The sequence below is a fragment of the Sturnira hondurensis genome, unplaced genomic scaffold (assembly GCF_014824575.4).
Source record: "Sturnira hondurensis isolate 20B ecotype Veracruz unplaced genomic scaffold, ASM1482457v3 Scaffold0020237, whole genome shotgun sequence".
In the NCBI taxonomy this organism is placed as follows: Eukaryota; Metazoa; Chordata; class Mammalia; order Chiroptera; family Phyllostomidae; genus Sturnira; species Sturnira hondurensis.
In genome coordinates this window covers 10,525,869-10,544,350 of record NW_028092868.1, presented here as the reverse complement: position 1 = coordinate 10,544,350, position 18,482 = coordinate 10,525,869, and the positions used below count along the sequence as shown (strand labels likewise).

Genomic DNA, 18,482 nt, shown 5'->3' with positions numbered 1-18,482 from the left:
GAGTTCAGCACCCCTTTGACCCAAAGGGGCATGACCCCAGTGCCTCACCCTCCCTATTCACCCAGTCTTGCCCCAAGCAACTTTGTTCCTCCGTATGAAAAAAGTCTTCAAAGGGAAACATTTCGCTCATGTGGAAGAGAGGAAAGAAAAAAAATGACAAAAGCACTAAAAGATATCAAAATCAACAAGTTTAAAAAAACCATCTCAATAGATGCATTGCATCAAATGGATAGTACTTTGAAGGTGACTGAAGTTTAAACTTGTAAGAATACACAATTTTTTATAAATAAATTCTGGGGTTTTTTTTATCCCCCCCTTCCCCCCCATATGAATTGGACCTAGGGCTGTAAAGTAAATTCAACCACACAAAGCAGCTGGTGGCCATCAGCAAGACTCTCAAACAACTCAAGAGGGGAATCTTAATCCAAAAATGTCAGGTTAGAATGGGTTCTATCTTGAACAGGGATAAGTGGTAAGGCAGATAAGAACTAAACCTGTCTCTGGACTTAGCAAGTCACCCAAGCCCCAGGGGTTGGGGCTGCAAATGACTCAGCCTTTTGGGGTGGTGGAAGATTAGGCCATGGGCTGTGGAGCCTGGTGTTGCCACTTACTGGCTATGTAACACTGGGCAGGTTATGTAAATTTCTTAATCATAGCTCAACAGGAGTATGATAATAAAGCTACCTCTCATATGGTTAGAACAATTAGATAAGTAAAACGCCTAGAATATTGTCACATGGTAAATGCCAGTATTTAAGTTTGAAAGAAAAAGACTTTCAAAGTTTTAGGTAAGGCAAGTTGTCAGAGGTTTTTTTGCTTTCCTCTATTTTTGTTTCTAGTACTTTATACTTTGTCTTCCTTTAAAAAGCAAGTGAGGCAAAGCCAAAGTACCTATCTTTTTAGTGGAGTGGCTGAGTGAAATGAAGATCGCTGAAAAGATCTGGTTGATCTGGGGGGCTGCTGGCTGGCCCAAGATAGGGGCAAATTGCCAGAGTATACATGAACCGGTCCTTCCACTTCACAGAGACTTGCCGAGAGTGTTTATGGTGATACCCATGTGATTTAATAATCTAATAAGCTGACTGTTTTACCTATAGAAGTAATGATATTTGGATGAAGGAAGTAGACTGATCTGTTCTGTGATTTCTACTTAGCCTAGGATAATTATGCTAAAGGGAGAAAGAACTGACTTTAAAGCACCATCTGGTGGATACCAGATATTAATGCAGTTTTATTCTTTTTCTCTTTGCTTCTCTCTCTTTTCCCTCCTTCCTCTCTTCTAATGGCCAGGGGTGAATGGAGAACAAATTATACAGAGTTCCTGCAGTCATGGAGCTTTTCTTTTAGTTTAGGGGGTTGGCACACAAATACTCATACACATGTATGTGTTAGACCATGAGATGAAGGAAAATAAGAAAATGGAGCATAATGGGGAGGGGATAGGGGATAGAGATGAGTCATTACTTTCTGGGGGAAGAATATCTCTAAGAAAATAACAGACAAGTTATTTTCTTGTGAAAATAAGTGATTGCCTTGAGGCAAACATTCCTGCCTGTTGGCAGATGACTGACTGGGTGTAGGAGTCGGGGAGGAAGGAGAAATCACATAGGACATGTGGACAGTTTCTCCACCCTGAGCTTTCGCTTTGAGTGAGGTGGGAAGCCTCAGAGGGTGTGGAGGAATGAAATTAAGTTACGTTTTGTAAGGATCTCTCTTGGCACTGTAAGGAATAGACTATGAGATGCCAAGATTGCTAGTGCAGAAACAGATAAGAGAGGTTAGTGATAACAGTTTAGAATATATTTTGAAGGTGGGGTTACAGTGTTTAATAATTGTTTGGAATGTGGATAATAAGACCAAGAAGAGCCACCCACAGTGCCCAGGTTTGTGTTGGAGCGTGGGCTGAATGCTGGTGCCATTGCTGTGTCGCACTGACAAGGGGGTGGGGTGGATTAAGAATGTATCACCAGGTCCCAGCAGATCCCTTTCCTCAACTTTAACTCAACTTTAACATCCCTTAACTCAACTTTCAAAGGAAAGTTGATAACACCTTTGGTGGACTACGTCTAAGCTAGTGTGGATACTTCTAAAAAGTTACTGTGATAATGATAAAATAATACACATTGTTTGCAAATACCCTGTAAGTGAAATATACAGTCTTCTTGACAGGACTGTGGTATTAACTTGTCATTAGCCACATTATCTAACTTGTGGTCTGACCTTAGAGGGCCTTGATAGAACAAGAAGGAATAGTGAAGGCTGGGAACACTGCCCCAGGCTCATGTTCCTTGTGGAGGATGGGTTTTCATTCAAGGCTGTACAGTTTATCTTTGGAGCTGGTCTCAAAATACCAGTGCCCAGGCTCTAAACCTGCCAAATCAGAATCTTCAGGACATGTGCATATTGATAAAGTTCTCAGGCTCTGAGTCCAGTGTACCATGGGGCTTCAGAAGCACTGATGTGCTACTCTCTGAGGCTAAGCTAGCGTGGTGGGTGCAGGTGTGGGTTCAGGCCTTCCCCTACCAACCTCTGTTAAATGGCTGGTGTGCCCTTGGGCACTGTAGAGGATGCAGAGGTGAATTAAAGTTCATCTCAAGTGAGAGATACAGATAGGCATGTAATAAAATGGTGACAGAGTAATGTGATAAGTACTTAAATAGCTGAATGGAAGTTCTAAGAAAAGGAGGAAGCTAACTGGGCAGAGAAGGAGGCTTCTTCTGAGGCGGTGGCATCTGAGCTGGTTTCAGTGTTACCATTCACCGAAGAGAGAGCCATATGCAGACCGTGCCATCTTAGTCTCTGAGGGTAAGGCATATAGGTACAACCGTACTTTTCTCAGGATACAAGCTTGAACCATATAGGTACGATGTTAAGGGCCACGGGGAATAGGAAACTAAGTAGGAAGGACTGCTAGCTCTTGTTCTAGAAGACCAAGACTGAAGGAATACAGTATACTCAGGACAGTTGGGGACATAATCTCTACTGCATCTTGCTAAACAGTTCCTGTTAGTATCCACATTGCAGACAGGTTGTCAGGTTTTAAAAAAACAGCACAAATTCTAAAATTCAAAATTGCTCTACTTTTGTTGTTCTGTAGGTTGGCACAGGTCTTGGGCCTACACTGGAGTTTTATGCACTTGTATCTCAGGAACTACAGAGAGCTGACTTGGGTCTCTGGAGAGGTGAAGAAGTAACTCTTAGCAATCCGAAAGGTAAGTCCTAATCTCTGGCTGAGTCAGCCAGTCATTTTATGTTACTCATTTCAGGTAATGGGCCCTTACAGTTTATTAAATATATTACTTGTAGCAAAGGACTCTGCTCCCTTACCTTAATTTATTCCAGCCTTTGTCTTCTCATTTTTCAAGTAAGGGAGGCCCTTCCACTTCTAGATGACTTCATTCCATGATCTTTCTGATTGTGAGAATACTGAATTTCCTAAATGTTCTTAGCAGGTTTTGTTTTGTCTTGTTTTGGGAAAGAGCATCTAAAGTTTGATGACTTGCTCATTTTACAGGAAGCCAAGAAGGGACCAAGTACATTCAAAACCTCCAGGGCTTGTTTGCCCTTCCCTTTGGTAGGACAGCAAAGCCAGCTCATATTGCAAAAGTTAAGATGAAGTTTCGCTTCTTAGGAAAATTAATGGCAAAGGCTATCATGGATTTTAGATTGGTGAGTTTACAATGATTTGTTGTTCTGTAAGTTTTTTGTGCCTATGTTCTACAAGAGTACATAATCTCGTGCGCTTAATGTTGTATTTTAAGACAGCCCTTCATGAACTTTAACGTGTGTATGAATTATTGGGGATTTTGTTAACAAAAGCCAATTCTGATTCAGTAGCAAGGGTGAGGCCCAAGTGCCAGTCTGTGGCCCAGTTTTGTTAGTTGCAGGAGTTCAGAGAGTCAGATAGTATTAAAGATGATTTTAATTAATGTATTTCTAAAGTGTTTGACATTACAGTTTTAATTCAGTTGGGAAGCAAGAGTATGTAACTAACTGAACTACGGTAAATTGCCATTAGAGAGCTGGAATGAAAATAATCCAAGAAAATCAGTAATCACAAAGTTTTGAGTACTTTCTGGACTCTTCTTCATTTCCTCTTCTCACATCTCCTGAGCTACTTTGTCTCTGTATGTGGGAGACATTTTTATTTGATATCAAATTCACAAGCTTATTATTTCACTGTAACTGAAGAATGAACTGTTAATCAGTTATTTTAGAAGTTCTGTTTTTATTTTAATGGTAATCATTTGGTTCTTCCTTTTAACCTCTTTAAACATCTCTTGATGTTGAGCCCTTATGAAGGCTACATGTCCATCATTGAAAAATTATTTTAGAGGGTCATTGTTTAAATGGAATTCTTAAGTATTCTAAATTTTTCGCAATTGCAGGACCCCAGATTAAATGGGGACAGTTTCATATAGTGAGGGAAACAGTTCCTAAATGTATTCTTTCCCCTGGAGATTACTTAACCTTTTAAAATGATCTTTTAAGTGTCAGTTATAGACTTGAGGCGTTTCTACAAGCTGTGACTTAAAGTATTTTGCATATTCCCTCTCAGGTGGACCTGCCTCTTGGTTTACCCTTTTATAAGTGGATGCTACGGCAAGAAACTTCACTGACATCCCACGATTTGTTTGACATTGACCCAGTTGTAGCCAGATCAGTGTATCACCTAGAAGACATTGTCAGACAGAAGAAAAGACTTGAACAAGATAAATCCCAGGTAGGCTTTAAAGATGAGGAAACAGTCAAATGGCTGAGTTTCTTGTTATAGAAAGATGAGGTCTTTGTTAACTGGTTTGTATTTGACCCATTTAATTATTCTATATTAATGTGTTTCTATATTAATATGTTATTTTGAGAGTTAAATTTTTTTATCACAACTGAAACATTTTACAGTGGGTAAGATGACCTATATATAATAACAGTAGTGATGAGTAAATGGCTTAATTAACCAATAAAATGCACTCATGACACCAGGGGATCTTATTTGTTAAATTTTATATGGGTATTATGTATCTGGGCAGATACTATATCATACGGAATCTTTTCAGTAAGGATTTGAATTGATCAAATTATTCTTAGGATAGATTGATTTTTTTTTTCCCTCTCTCCCCAAAAGGTTGCTTAATTTAGGAACAGTCCATTTGTTTTTAGGTAGAACTCAGGAAGATTTTTTTTTTTTTAAGAGGGAAAGGGAGGGAGAAAGAGGAAAGCATCAGTGTGTGAGAGAAACATCAGTCGGTTGCCTCTCACACATCCCTAACTGTGGATTATTATTAATTTATATTCTTTACTAACAGTAGATGAAAAAATCATTTGACTCAATCTGAAGTTAGTGGTTCTGTATTTGACATTAGAAGAAGGCAAAGTTGTATTTTTAAAAAGTGTCACAGATTCAGATAAGCTGGTATTTGGGCAGCTAACAGAGACCAGTGTTCAGTTAACACCAAGTAAGAATAGAGACTTGAGATTCTGTGGAAAGTGTCGCATCTCTTGCTGAAATGGGGAGGGACTTACAGTAGCCAAGGGAAAGTTTTAGACGTCTTTTTTTTTATCAGGGAAAAAGACGATTTGTGAGGGAATCAATCTAAACTCCTATATTAATTGGTAATTTTTGGTGGTTTGGGGAAAATAAGCTTATTAGGGGCACGGCCAAGTCTTTAAAAAGGCCAAGTCCATGTTTTCCATACAATATCTGTTGTTTTTGGTTTTTAGAACCAGTTAGGTTTATGCTTACTAACTGTAAATTTTAAACTACTAAATCTTATTCAGTGTCATCTTTTATGTAAATAACAGCCAAGAGGTGAGAACAAGGAAAGAAGGTAAAGTTATGACCTGTTCCAAGTGCTTTACTTACATTAATTCAAATTATTTTTGAATAATTCAAATAATATAAGTGGTTTACTTATATTAATTCATTGAATCCACAACAGCCCTATGAGACTTAGGTATTTCTCTTATCTTTGTTTTATACATGAGAAGCCGGGGGCAGCCAGGTTGAGTGACCCGCTGCCCGGGCTCACACACCTAGGATGCCGTAGAGGTCGAATCCAAGCCCAGCCTACCTGCTCCGTAGCCTGCAGTCTCATGTTTTGCGAGCTCTGTTTGTATCCATGTCTCCACTGCAGTTCTTCCTCACATCTTTTGATATTCTTTTAAACATATATCCAAGGATATGTTGTATGTTCTAGGTATCTGTTAATGGTAGCAATTTGTAATGAAAACCTTGAAAGATATTTCTTGAGTAGCCGTGGGAGAAGAGTCTTTAGCATACCAGTGATTGCCCTCATCTGCAACAAGAGGAGGGACGATTTTGAGAGCTTTTCAGTGGGAGGACATTAGAACAAAATTAAAATGGTTTAGCCTTTCTGCTGAAGAATATTTCAGATGCAAAATGAAAAACCTTCCTTTGGTGTCATCAAATGATGCACCTGAAACTGAGACATAAACACACAGGTTTTTGCAGAGAAGTAAAAATGAACATTAAAAATAAAAGTGAACATAATCCTCAGCAGCCACATTTTACCTTAATCTTAAATAATGCTGCCACCTTCTCTGTATTTTGAATTATCTGCGATTCTAAGCAGCTTTCAGTTTCTTCTTTAAATGATTTAATAATCAGCCTGTTTTAGTTAAAATGACTAATGTTTTGCACTTGAGTGTTTTGCCTCTAGGTATTTCATACTTGGAGGCATCTCCAATCCAGAAACCCATCTGTCTTTTTTATCCTATATTGGAGACGTTCATAATTGGATAGAATTTGTAGTTTTGGTTGTTAGTCTTTTGTGCTTAATTTTTTAAAAAATTAATGTTTTTATAAAATATAAATATAATCTTTTGTCATCTTAAGTATTTAAAATGAATAACACAAACTGCTTTTAACACTTGTTTTTAGAGTATGACTTGAATAGCAGCAGTAGTGCTATTATATGAATAGATATTTGTTATTCTAGGCCTAAATGACTTCTACAGGGTATTCTTTAGTCTCGGACTTTGCAGAGAAAAAAGTTCATTGTTAATACTAGATAGTGCATTATTTGTATTCATAATTTTCTAAGTGTATTATATTATTCAGTGTTTGTTATGTACGTATATTGGATTCATTAAGATTAGCCATGAATTTATGAAGAGTGGTCTGCCTCTAGAGACCACACTCCTAAATTGACCATTATGCAGTCTTTCTGTGAAGGAGGATTTGAATATGAACAAATTGAGTAGCAAACATCTCATTATGGAGGAACACTTGACATCGTGTTTCTCATGTAAAGACAGTTGGATTCTGAAGTGTTCGAGAGAATCTCCTTTGTGGTCTCCGAGACTTGTTCATGTGGAGATTATGGCAAAATAAGGAAAAATAGGCTAAGAGGTGAAGGAGCCCATGAAATTTGTTAGCATACCTTGTATTTTGTAAACATAAAGACATAACTGAATGAATGAGTGAGCTTGACAACCCTCCTCCCTTTTGTTTAGACCAAAGAGAGTCTACGATATGCATTAGAAACCCTGACTATAAACGGCTGCTCAGTCGAAGATCTAGGATTGGATTTCACCCTGCCAGGGTTTCCCAACATTGAACTGAAGAAAGGAGGAAAGGATATACCTGTCACTATCCACAACCTAGAAGAGTATCTGAGAGTACGTAGTTGTGGCGTCCTTTGGGGAGAAGGCCATTTGGGGGGATGGCGTGGCTTTGCCTCCTCTAGTGCTCTAGAGGAGAGGAAGGGAGGGAGGAGGGAGCCCTTCCAGGGAATCACGGGAGGTGTCAGCTAGCTGCCTTCCCGGACTGGTTTGAGACCTTTGATCCATGGAATCAGGCAGGAAGTTGCCTTTTCAGGCCTTAGCTTCTGTTTGCTCTAATTGAGAGATATGTTGGATATTTCTCAGTGCCTTACAGTCTCACGTTTGCTATTTCCGGGTTTAAATACTATCTGCTAACATTGCACTTCACATTTGCTCACAGTTTCCAAAGAAATCAGTGAAAAGGAGCCATTCCTTGTGATCTCACCGTATTGCATTTCTGTCTTTCTATCAAGCCAGCTAAGAAGAGTTGCTTCTAATACACACACACACACACACACACACACACACATACATACATACACACACACACACACATACATACATACATATTCTCTCTCCTCTCACATTTGTTGGTTTGGTGAGACTTTTCAAATTACTAATTTATGGTCTTTGACTATATTTGCTAAAATTATAGAAACAATTTTATACTGAACATAAATTATACTTTAAATTACAACTCATGTAGCTCTTTATTACTACTTTTTGAAAAGTTTCTTATGGTTTTTTTCTGACATTAAGTGGAAAGAATATTGGGTTAAAGATGAAATGCCACCTTCCACCTAGACAGACCTAACTTTTCTGGTAGCCTAACTATGGAGTTTTTTATAGAATCTCTGAAAAATTTTAGCTGTGGTTTCTTCATTAATTTGAGAGAGAAAACAGACAGTAAAGAGTACCTTAGATACTATTTGATTTGCCTAACATTTCTGTGATGTGTACAAATTTTTTTTTTTAATACTCAATAGTAGTATCTTCTCATACTACTTGCTGCTCTTTCTAACTTTGGGAAGGCTAATCTTTCAGTTTACTATTAAAAGGAGTTAACATCCAGATTAAGGTTCTCTGAAAATAATTTATAATAATGCTTTTATTTTTCTATCAATGATGAAACACTATTTTAAAAATTTGTTTGAATATGTCCTCTGATTTTTTACCAAATTGATGATGAGATAATGTTGGACCAGTAACAGATGTTTTTTGTTATCCTTCAATTTCACATGACTGTATTTTCAGAGTTTGCCTTTTTCTAAATGGAGGTAGGGTTGGGTTCTAAGAACTGAATGAAAAATTTCACAATAAAAAACACTTAACAGTTGGTAATTGTGACTCTTGAAGCATACTCTTTAATTCTCAGTAACATTTCATCCCCTTGAGAAATTTTCATCTGTATGTCATCTAGTAAGATAATCTATAACTCTATACTGTAGGGGTTTTATGTAAATGAATTTTAAAAACATACTAACTGTAAATATATACGGCATTTTTTAATATTTTCTTACTGGTGAGGCCTCAAGTTAGAAATTGCCCTGACCTTTTACTTAAACAGTTCTCTTGGAGATACTTTAAAGACTTTAAAAATTTGTCTTTTTTTTTTTTTTTTAAGTGCAGTACATTTCACTGTACTGTGTCACAGAAAGAGATTTGAAATTTTGTCACAGTTTGTAAAAGATTTTTCTTTTTTGTAGCTGGTTATATTCTGGGCACTAAATGAAGGTGTTTCCAGGCAATTCGATTCATTCAGAGATGGATTTGAATCAGTCTTCCCACTCAGTCATCTTCAGTACTTCTACCCAGAAGAAGTGAGTAGCTTTTATGTCTAAAGGAAATGTTCATTTCTAGTTCTGTACCTCTAATGGTCTTAGTGAAAGACTCCATTGTTGGAATAAAAGGCAGGGGGTGAGAGCAAAGAGTAGATTTTGGGAAAGGTAATTTCCTGAGCAGGGAAGAATATTAAACATTCAGTAAACATTTTATACTGTACAAATAGGATATATGAACTATACAAATGTTTAATATAAATACTAAACACAAGGGAGTGGGGTCCATGTGTGGATGACTGAGCGTAGTACCGTTGTCAGGTGAGACCCCGCTGCAGGGCGGAGAGTGGGGGACTAAGTGTGCTGCTGTGCTTGTCGGGGAGGGCGCGGGTGTGAAACTGGCACTGAGGAGGTGGTTTGGTTTGGTTTGGATTTTGTTTGACCGAAACTTCCTAAAGTAGATGAGACTTTGTTGCAAGATAGAGGTTAGTGCTTGAAGTTTTAAGGAAGTGTTGTAAATCCCTTAATTGCCGAATTCACATAATACTTTTGAGAATAGAAAAAAATGAGTTCATGTGCAGAGTTTTTTCTAACCATCTTAAAGTGCAACAGGAAACTATGATGAAATGTCATAGAACAAGTCTAGAAAATGTTAGGTTTCCCCAGTTTGGAAACATCTTGGTTTATTTTTTTGAATCCTGGCTTTAGAATACACATTCATTGCCAGCTGAATCAGGAAATTTGATTAACTTAGCATTTTAATCTCATTTATTTATTATTTTTATGTCCACTTTGTTTTGCTAACTGTTGAAGCATGTGGTATCACTGGTGCTTTAAGGCACTAAAAGCACCTGGAATTGAAAGGCATCAAATGTTACTCCTAGAATTGAATCCTGGTCCCTGCTACTTAGCTGTGTGACCATAGCCAAGCAGTTGTACATGATCTGGCTGCCTCATCTGAAAAACGGGGATTATCTCCATCTCATTGAACAGAACACATAATGTGTCTGACAGTGAGTGACATGTAGTAGATATTAAACTTAATATGCCCTGAATTGGATTTTCTCAAAAGTATGTAGTCATTTTGCAAATGGGCAGTTAAACCAGAAAAAAGATAAGTTCAATTTGAAACGGATGTTGGGTATTCCAAGGGCACAAAGGCATTTCTTGCTTTCCAGCATTCATTCTCTAATGACTAGGTGGGTCTCCATATAACCCCAAACAATCATATGGCATAGATGTGCCTCTTCTTACAAAACGTGAAAACTTACCCATTTGGTATGTCTCAGTTCAGCTTTCTTTTGTTACTTCTCTCTCCAGCTCAGTCTATCTGGCTCTTGGCTTCCCTAATTCAATACCCTTGTGATTCCCAAAGCCAGGATTTGTGAAAATGTCCTTGGTTAGAAGTAGATTACCAAGTGAAAAGTTCTAAAGAAATGAGAAGAGTTAGGAAAACTTTAATCAAGGGTTTGTCTTAGAAGTGTTGTTTGAGGTTCAAGACTTCTCTAGAACCTAGTCCCTGCAAATGGGCAGAGCACCTATTAATGTGTATGTAACTGAGGAGACTGAAACTGTAAATGCATTAGAAGACCATATTGTATAAAGAGGGTCCTAAGCAGAAGTCTTTGATAGGAAAATGATACTCTTGATACATTATAGGCCGTTATATCGGTGTACTACAAAACAGAACGTGTATGCATTTCACTCTGTTATGCAGCTGTTACCTTTAGTAATTTGTTACCCTTATTTAAATGCACAGCTGGATCAACTCCTGTGTGGCAGTAAAGCAGACACTTGGGATGCAAAGACGTTGATGGAATGCTGCAGGCCAGATCACGGTTATACTCATGACAGGTAAGTACTGGGACCTACCGGTTTTTCAGTTGAGAAGTTGGTAGTCCATGTGTGTATACAAGGTCTGCCCAGAAGGTATTCAGGCATGTGATGTAAAATATAGAGACATTTATTGAAGAAGATACAAGAAACATTGTACCTAGGACAATGACGCCTCTATCCCCTTGCAAATAGCCACCTTGGGACCTCACACAGTTCTCCCAATCACCATCAGCTGCCCTGTCATGTTTTCCTGAATCTCGTTAATGGTCTGAAATCTCTTCCCTTCCAAAGGTGACTTTAGTTTTGGGAAAAACCAGAAGCTGCAGGGTGCCAAATCTGGGCTGTACTGGGGCTGAGTCACCTGGGTGATTTGATGTTTCACCAGAAACTCTGCACAAGATGTGATGCATGAGTGGGCACATTGTTGTGATGAAGCTGCCAGTCACCAGTTGCCCATAGCTGCGGCCTTCTGACTCATCCAAATAGTTTCTGTGGAGAGATGTTCAAACTTTAATGCAAAATTTGATGGAGATTCATTGTTCCACTCGATCGTTTTGAGTGTGTCAAACCTCACAGCACACATGCTCCCTCGACAGCATCTGTCGCCCCCACTGACTCTACAGTGAAGTCACTGCTTATGCATGTGCATTCTAGTCCACTCTGCTTGGCTGCCAGGTTATGTCAGTGTCACACAAACTGTTTTCATTAACAATGGCTGGATTTTTCTGGGACAGACCTCATATATTATAAACAATAATATGGTTATTTTTTAATTTGCCTGCATAGTACAGGAGGTTTTACAATATTTTGGCCTTAATTTTCTCAAGATTGCACTTTAGGAACCAAAGGTTCTTTTTCAGATATTTCTGTGAAAATATGTGGGGAGTGGGGGGGAGAGCCCCATTACTTGTTTCTATATATAGGTTTTTTTAAAGTCTTACTTATTACAAAAGCAATCATTCCATTTGAATTCTACCTATCACAGCAGAAGCAATTTGATGTCAGAGTTTATCATAATGTGAATTCATATGTAGTCATACTTAAATTTGACAGTTCCTAGTTAATTGTGAGAGTTGGCAATGTGATTTTTAAATTATATTTTAATATGATGAAATAACATTTATTTCTGTATTTCTGTTGCAGTCGGGCTGTGAAGTTTTTGTTTGAGATTCTCAGTAGTTTTGATAATGAGCAGCAGAGGTTATTTCTGCAGTTTGTGACAGGTAGCCCAAGATTGCCGGTTGGAGGTGGGTATACTGTGGGTGCTTGGCGTCTGTTTCAGCTGTGGGTACGCGTGTGTGTTATGAAACTTCAGTACCAACATCAGGCTGTTCTTTGTGATTCAGAGTGCCTCGTAGTCATTCCAATATTATGACGTTACTGAATTTTATGTTTGCTTGGTAATATATTAAGAGATATCCAGTTGGTAGGAAAATTCATAGGAATTACCTTAAATACAGTGAAGTAGGATGACTAATACACATGTAGTGCTGCTTTTCTAGATAAAATTCAAATTCTTAGTCATTCGTACATCATGAACTTTTAGATGAGAAGGCATTCTGAAGTCTGATTTTTCAAAGGTGAATCCTAATGTGAGTATGAAATGGTACTGTATCTTAACAGTCAGAAGGCGTAAGGAACTGTTTACCTCAATGTTATACAGTGACTTTTTATGGTAAATAAAGCAATACCAGGTGCTGTGCACCAAATAAATGTATATTGAATTTGTAGATTTAATTAGTGAGGGAGAAACAGTAACTCCTGTGTGCAGTAATACTGTACAGCAGAACAGTGTAGTGTTTTCTGATAAGAGTAGCATAAAAAAGGTGTATCTGTCATTCCAGCTTGATTCCTCTCATGAATAAGAAAGTGTGCTCTGAGCTAGCCGTGTGCATCCTGTACACTTACTGAGTTTCTTGGTCTCTCTTCCCTTTAAATCAGGCTTCCGGAGTTTGAACCCACCCTTGACAATTGTCCGGAAGACATTCGAATCAACAGAAAACCCAGATGACTTCTTGCCCTCCGTAATGACTTGTGTGAACTATCTTAAGTTGCCGGACTATTCGAGCCTTGAGATAATGCGGGAAAAACTGTTGATAGCAGCGAGAGAAGGGCAACAGTCATTCCATCTTTCCTGATCACACCGAGAAATGCATTGTCTGCCTGTTACAGCAAAAGAAAAAAAAAATCATGATTTCTTTTCTAAATGTATCACCTGAGTCAAGCAAACATGTTACACCTTGTTGTTGTAGGAAAAAGCGGCTTGCAGGTCATAAAAGAGACTCTTGGTTGATATTCATTAATGGCCCCATGGACTTAAAGTGATCAGGCCCTAAAACATTGTTGTGATGAGGTTTCTTTAGCAAGTTCTTGTTTAAATTATCATTTATTTGATGAGTGAAGTTTTTAACTTGCTTTGCTGTGTGAAATTTAAAAAAGGGATGTTTTTCCAGGCTGAAACAATAAATGTCGCTGTGCAGTTTAATTCTGGGCTGTGTGTATCCATCTAGCTAAGTCTGCAGTTTTGTTTCCTCCAAAGACAACTCTTGTACATAAGTACAGAAATTAAAGTTCACGCATATTTGACAACTACAGTTTAGTGGGTTAGCTCTGTGTATTTTTCACTTCCCTCTAATTTTCTCTCCCCATTCATGTATTACCTGTGCAGCTCACAATTCTTTTGTATATGACATTCAGTTGTTACATTTTCATTAGTCGTGGGCTTCATTGTTCTATGTACTCTCAAATTAAAATACAGTTTAAAAGTCAATGAATTAACACATAGTCAGTATAATTCAGCCTTTATAATTGGGTGGACTTTTTGTAGAGCCTAGTTTTAGCATAGTTGTGTAGGGTATTACTGGCTTTCTACCGTTGACACACTAGGAATGTTTACATGGTGATTCCAGCAACTACAATCCCTCGGGGAGAGGCATGGAAACCTCATTTACTCATTTCTCTTGTGTAGGTTACAAAGTCTACCACCTGGGCTGGCTGGTATGTATTATTCTATGGCCAGAGCATTTTGACTTGATGTGAAGTTTTAAAGAAAAATGAGCAATTTTCATTCCCTGTTGGAGTAAAAAGGATTTTTTTCCTCCAGTGTTCTTGTTTTAAGTTTTCATAATCTTTCTTCTGCTCTCCTCTTCCCCTCCTTCCAGCGCTAACTTGGGACAAGCAGTTCAGTCTTTGTCTCCACACGGGTAAAGCACACCTGTGGACAGTGCTGTGTCCAGTAGTTTTATGTGCTGATTTCTCACATCTGCACTGATCCATCAGGTTAATGTTTCTACCTGAAAATAAATAATGTTTCCTTCACCTTTTTGTTCATAATTCTGTGCTGTGTGCATAATTTGTATAGATGTATTTTGACGCAAGTAAATCATTACATCCATGATTCTGCATCATGGCTGATTTTGCTATTCAAAGAATTTTAGCAACTTGAACATAAAATGTGGAGAGAAAATAGGAGATTCATTCCTTCCTAAGGTTCAAAATTAAGCCTTGTTGCATAAATTTGAGAGAATTTCCATAATATATTTTTAAATGAGAGGTGAGCTCTTTTTTTGACCTTTGAGAAATTAATTTTCTTTTGTTTTACTGACTGTTCCAAAGTCTTATTTGATTGATGTAGGAGCCCCTTTGTTCTCCATCCACCACCAAAAAGAGATGGAGTATCTTGTTTTATTTCAATGACTGTCGTTTTTCACTTAAATGGCCTTACGTGGAGCACCCCCACAGTGGGTGCTCATCCCCACAGGGTGCATCCTTCACAGTGAACCTACGCATTGACCCTGTTAAGTGTGAGGATCTGCACGAAGAGCTCGGGGTCCTGCCTCCCTGGTCCCTGAAGAGGCTCTGACGAGTGAGGGCAGCTGTACCTGGATACCGAGGGAGGGGACTGCGTATCTGCAGCTCTAGCCACATAGGAGCTGCACAATTTAATGAGTCAGAATTAGGGTTAAAGAATGAACCGACTTGTTTCAACTATTCTGATACATTTTTACAAACCAAGCACAACAATTTTTGCATGAACAAAAGCCTTTCGTTCCTCAGTTTTTTACAGGGTTCTATTGTTAAAATTTAGATGTGTATAAACAAAGTAATGTTTCATATTAAAATACTGTGTTAGACATGTTATCCATATTGTGGCCCTAGCAGATTTGGCCTCACTGATTCAGCATCTAATGAGTACATGTGATGGTTTTGAATCCCATTCTGGAGCTTGAGGGTTTCAGAGTTAGTAATCATCTGTTTAAATGCTTTCAGTCTTCAGCCTCCAGCTTCCTCAGCAGCCCTCTGTTAGTCAGGGGCAGGAATACTCTTCCCGTTTTTAAAGCAATCTCTCTTGGCAGAGGCCTTAATATTGCATTGTAGGGAAAAAGTATTAACTTGGTTTGCTGTTACTCCAGTTATGCCTTAAATTTGTTTGCTCAATAATCTTATCAACAAGCACTAATTTCTAAATATGCTTTACACGCTTAGACAAGTGCATAGTGACTTGAGGTTTTGCTGTCAGATGTTAGCTAACACCAAGTATGTGGTGGTATCATTCAGCAGTTACTGGTATGATCTGCTTGTGTATGAGAACATAATTTTAACTTTCATTTTTAGAAGGAAGGGAGAGGTAGTTACGTGTCAGTCCCCTCCTCCTAGTACTCCTCCCCGGCTCCAAGTGAGTAGTAAACTCTAGGTAGTTAATTGGGGACAGACATGGAGAAAGTTCTAGATCCCTTAGCCAAATCCAGAAGAAACCTTTCCCACAGCCACTCATAAGGATACAGATTTCTCTCCCTGTTCTTCAGCTCTGGTTCCCTGTGTTTATAGTGATAGAGAACTTCCTTTCACTGTTGCAGTTTATAAAGAAGTAGTACTCAAAGTCCCTGTTTCCTGCGTTTGACACGTTTAGTGTATCCCCAAAAAGGCTGTGACCGGTCACTTCCTGAATTTCCCTCGGGCAACCTGTGCATAAAGGCCATAAGGCTGAGGGATAGCGTCCCAACTTCTGCACCCAAGAAATTAGACCCAAGTCCTAGTTTATCCACACATGGGATTATTGCCAGCAAATGGGAGGTCTGTCTGCCCTCTGCTGCATTGGGTTTTGAGGCCATACTCCTGAAGCTTGTCAGTAGTGTGAACTCAGGAAATGGCAATGTTGCCGATTTTCCAAGAAAATGATTAAGAAAGGAGGAAGACCTATCAGTGCATTCAGAAACCACATCTTGTGGGGTATTGTGGATGCTGTTGTCCATTTTCCAGTAGAGAAGATGATCGAACTTTTAATCCATTTACCTTAGTCTTTGGGTTTTTTGACTCACTTTTCCTTACTGTAACAATATTGTTTGGAAATGTCATGCTCTGTATTTCTAATTCTCTGAGAACTGCTTTTGTACAAGTCCTAGGTTTGCTGTGGTAGAGGCTGGCACGCACCGTCAAGGGTAATCTAGTAACACGTCACTGAAAAACGCTTCCTTCGTTACCTCAAAAGAGAAAAATTCCAAACAAAGTATAGCGTTTATATTTCTAGAAAATGGAGGATTGGCTGTTTTCCAAGAATTTCAGGTTCTTATGCAAGAAAAAGTTCTTAACTCTAAAGACTTATCTGCATAAAGGGAACATTCTTTAATAATAGAAGAGGTGTTTTTATTTTTACAACAAGCCTACTCATATGACCAAACCTATAACAAATTGCTGATCTCCTGTGTAAAGCATTTTTTTCTCTTACCTGAAACAGTGATTTATATGAACTGTTGGAATAATGGAACCTCAAACTACAGATGTGTATGTAAAATTGCATAAATGCACTGACTTCTCCCTGAATATATTTTTAATAAACAGCGTTATCCTACATGGTCAGTTTTATTAAATTATGCACAACTAGTGGGTGCTGAGCAGTGGTATGCTTGTATGGGTGGCTTTTGGAAAGCTTCCTCTTTTGGTAAGTAACAGTAATGTGAGCCTTTTTTGGAGGTAGGTAGTGGAAAAAGTTCTGGGAGACAAATACAGTCAGAGATGACCCTAAGTTTTGCTTGCTGGTGGAGAGAGACTTACAGTTTGTTGTACGAGAGTCCCGTGAAGTGATGCCTTTGTGGTTGGGAGGTAGCCACCCATGTTCGGGCAGAATAGAACCTTAGCTCTCAGAGCAGCCTGTTTAACTGGAAAAGAAGTAGAATTGATTAGGAAAGAAAGGGAGATGGGGTTTTCTTTTTCTTATTTTTAAAGACATGATTAGTCCTGACTGGTGTAGCTCAGCGGATTGAGCATGGGCCTGCAAACCAAAAGGCTGCCAGTTTGATTCCCAGTCGGCACATGCGTGGGTTGCAGGCCAGGTCCCCAGTAAGGGGGCATGTGAGAGGCAACCACCCATTGATTTTTCTCTCCCTCTTTCTCTCTCCCCCTCTCTAAAATCAAATAAATAAAATCTTTAAAAAAAAATAAAGACATTAGCCCTGGCTGGTGTAGCTCAGTGGATTGAGTGTGGGCCTGCAAACCACACGATTGCGGTTGGATTCCCAGTCAGGGCACATGCCTGGGTTGCAGGCCAGTTCCCAGCAGGGGACTCATGAGAGGCAACCATACATTGATATTTCTCTCCTCCTTCCCTTCTCTCTAAAGATAAATAAAATCTTTAAAAAAAATAAAGACATTGAGATTTTTTTGGAAGTAGGGTTTTTTTTAAGTGATCGAAATGATACATATATGTGTACAGACACCCACCACACATGTATATGCCCACACAGACACACACATACATTTTTACATATTGTGTTGGTGTAACTGTAAGGATAAAACCACGTTTTTCCCTTGGTAAATCTCTTAGTCTGTAAGGTAACTTTTAAGTCACAGATGGTAGATAGGTGCTACTAAAGACAAGCCCACACAAGACAGGCATGCGTGCAAAGTTTGTTGTCAATGCAGTGATGTCTCTGTTGGCGATTCTGTGTGTGAGGGCTGGCTAGCATTGCATTTTTGGTTGATGCAGTTGTGTCCTTTGACGCTGGCGTGTGAATGGGTTGTATAGAAGTTTTACCTGTTAATGGCAGGTGTTGGCTCAGGTCCCATAGAAAGCACAGTGTCCTTTCAGACCTTGAGACCAGTGCATTTGCTGGCAGGGTTGGGGGGTGGATGTGTGTTCATTTAATTATAACTCCTATGCTTATTGTAGAGCCTGCAACATTCCTTCTTCGTGTCCTCAGGCAGGTTAGTAACCTCGAGGTTATCTGGCCTGTGTTCCCGTTCCTTCCCCTTTATTGAGGACAGGAAAGGGCAATGCTGGGGTCTAAAATGACATCATCCTGCTTATGC

The 18,482-nt window shown here is 38.8% G+C and overlaps 1 protein-coding gene across 17 annotated transcripts in view; it reads left to right on the top strand.

Annotated features, from left to right (window-relative positions):
• The window catches only part of TRIP12 (thyroid hormone receptor interactor 12), a 152,683-nt gene extending 135,658 nt beyond the window's left edge, over positions 1-17,025 (top strand). For all 17 annotated transcript variants that reach the window (XM_037029231.1, XM_037029235.1, XM_037029240.1 and 14 more), the window contains 8 exons: positions 3,098-3,212; positions 3,515-3,669; positions 4,559-4,723; positions 7,474-7,638; positions 9,270-9,383; positions 11,101-11,195; positions 12,321-12,424; positions 13,119-17,025. In XM_037029231.1, the coding sequence (XP_036885126.1) occupies positions 3,098-3,212; positions 3,515-3,669; positions 4,559-4,723; positions 7,474-7,638; positions 9,270-9,383; positions 11,101-11,195; positions 12,321-12,424; positions 13,119-13,315 (1,110 nt within the window). In that variant the 3' untranslated portion in view covers positions 13,316-17,025. The remainder of the gene's footprint in view (positions 1-3,097; positions 3,213-3,514; positions 3,670-4,558; positions 4,724-7,473; positions 7,639-9,269; positions 9,384-11,100; positions 11,196-12,320; positions 12,425-13,118) is intronic.
• Positions 17,026-18,482: the final 1,457 nt, after the last annotated feature.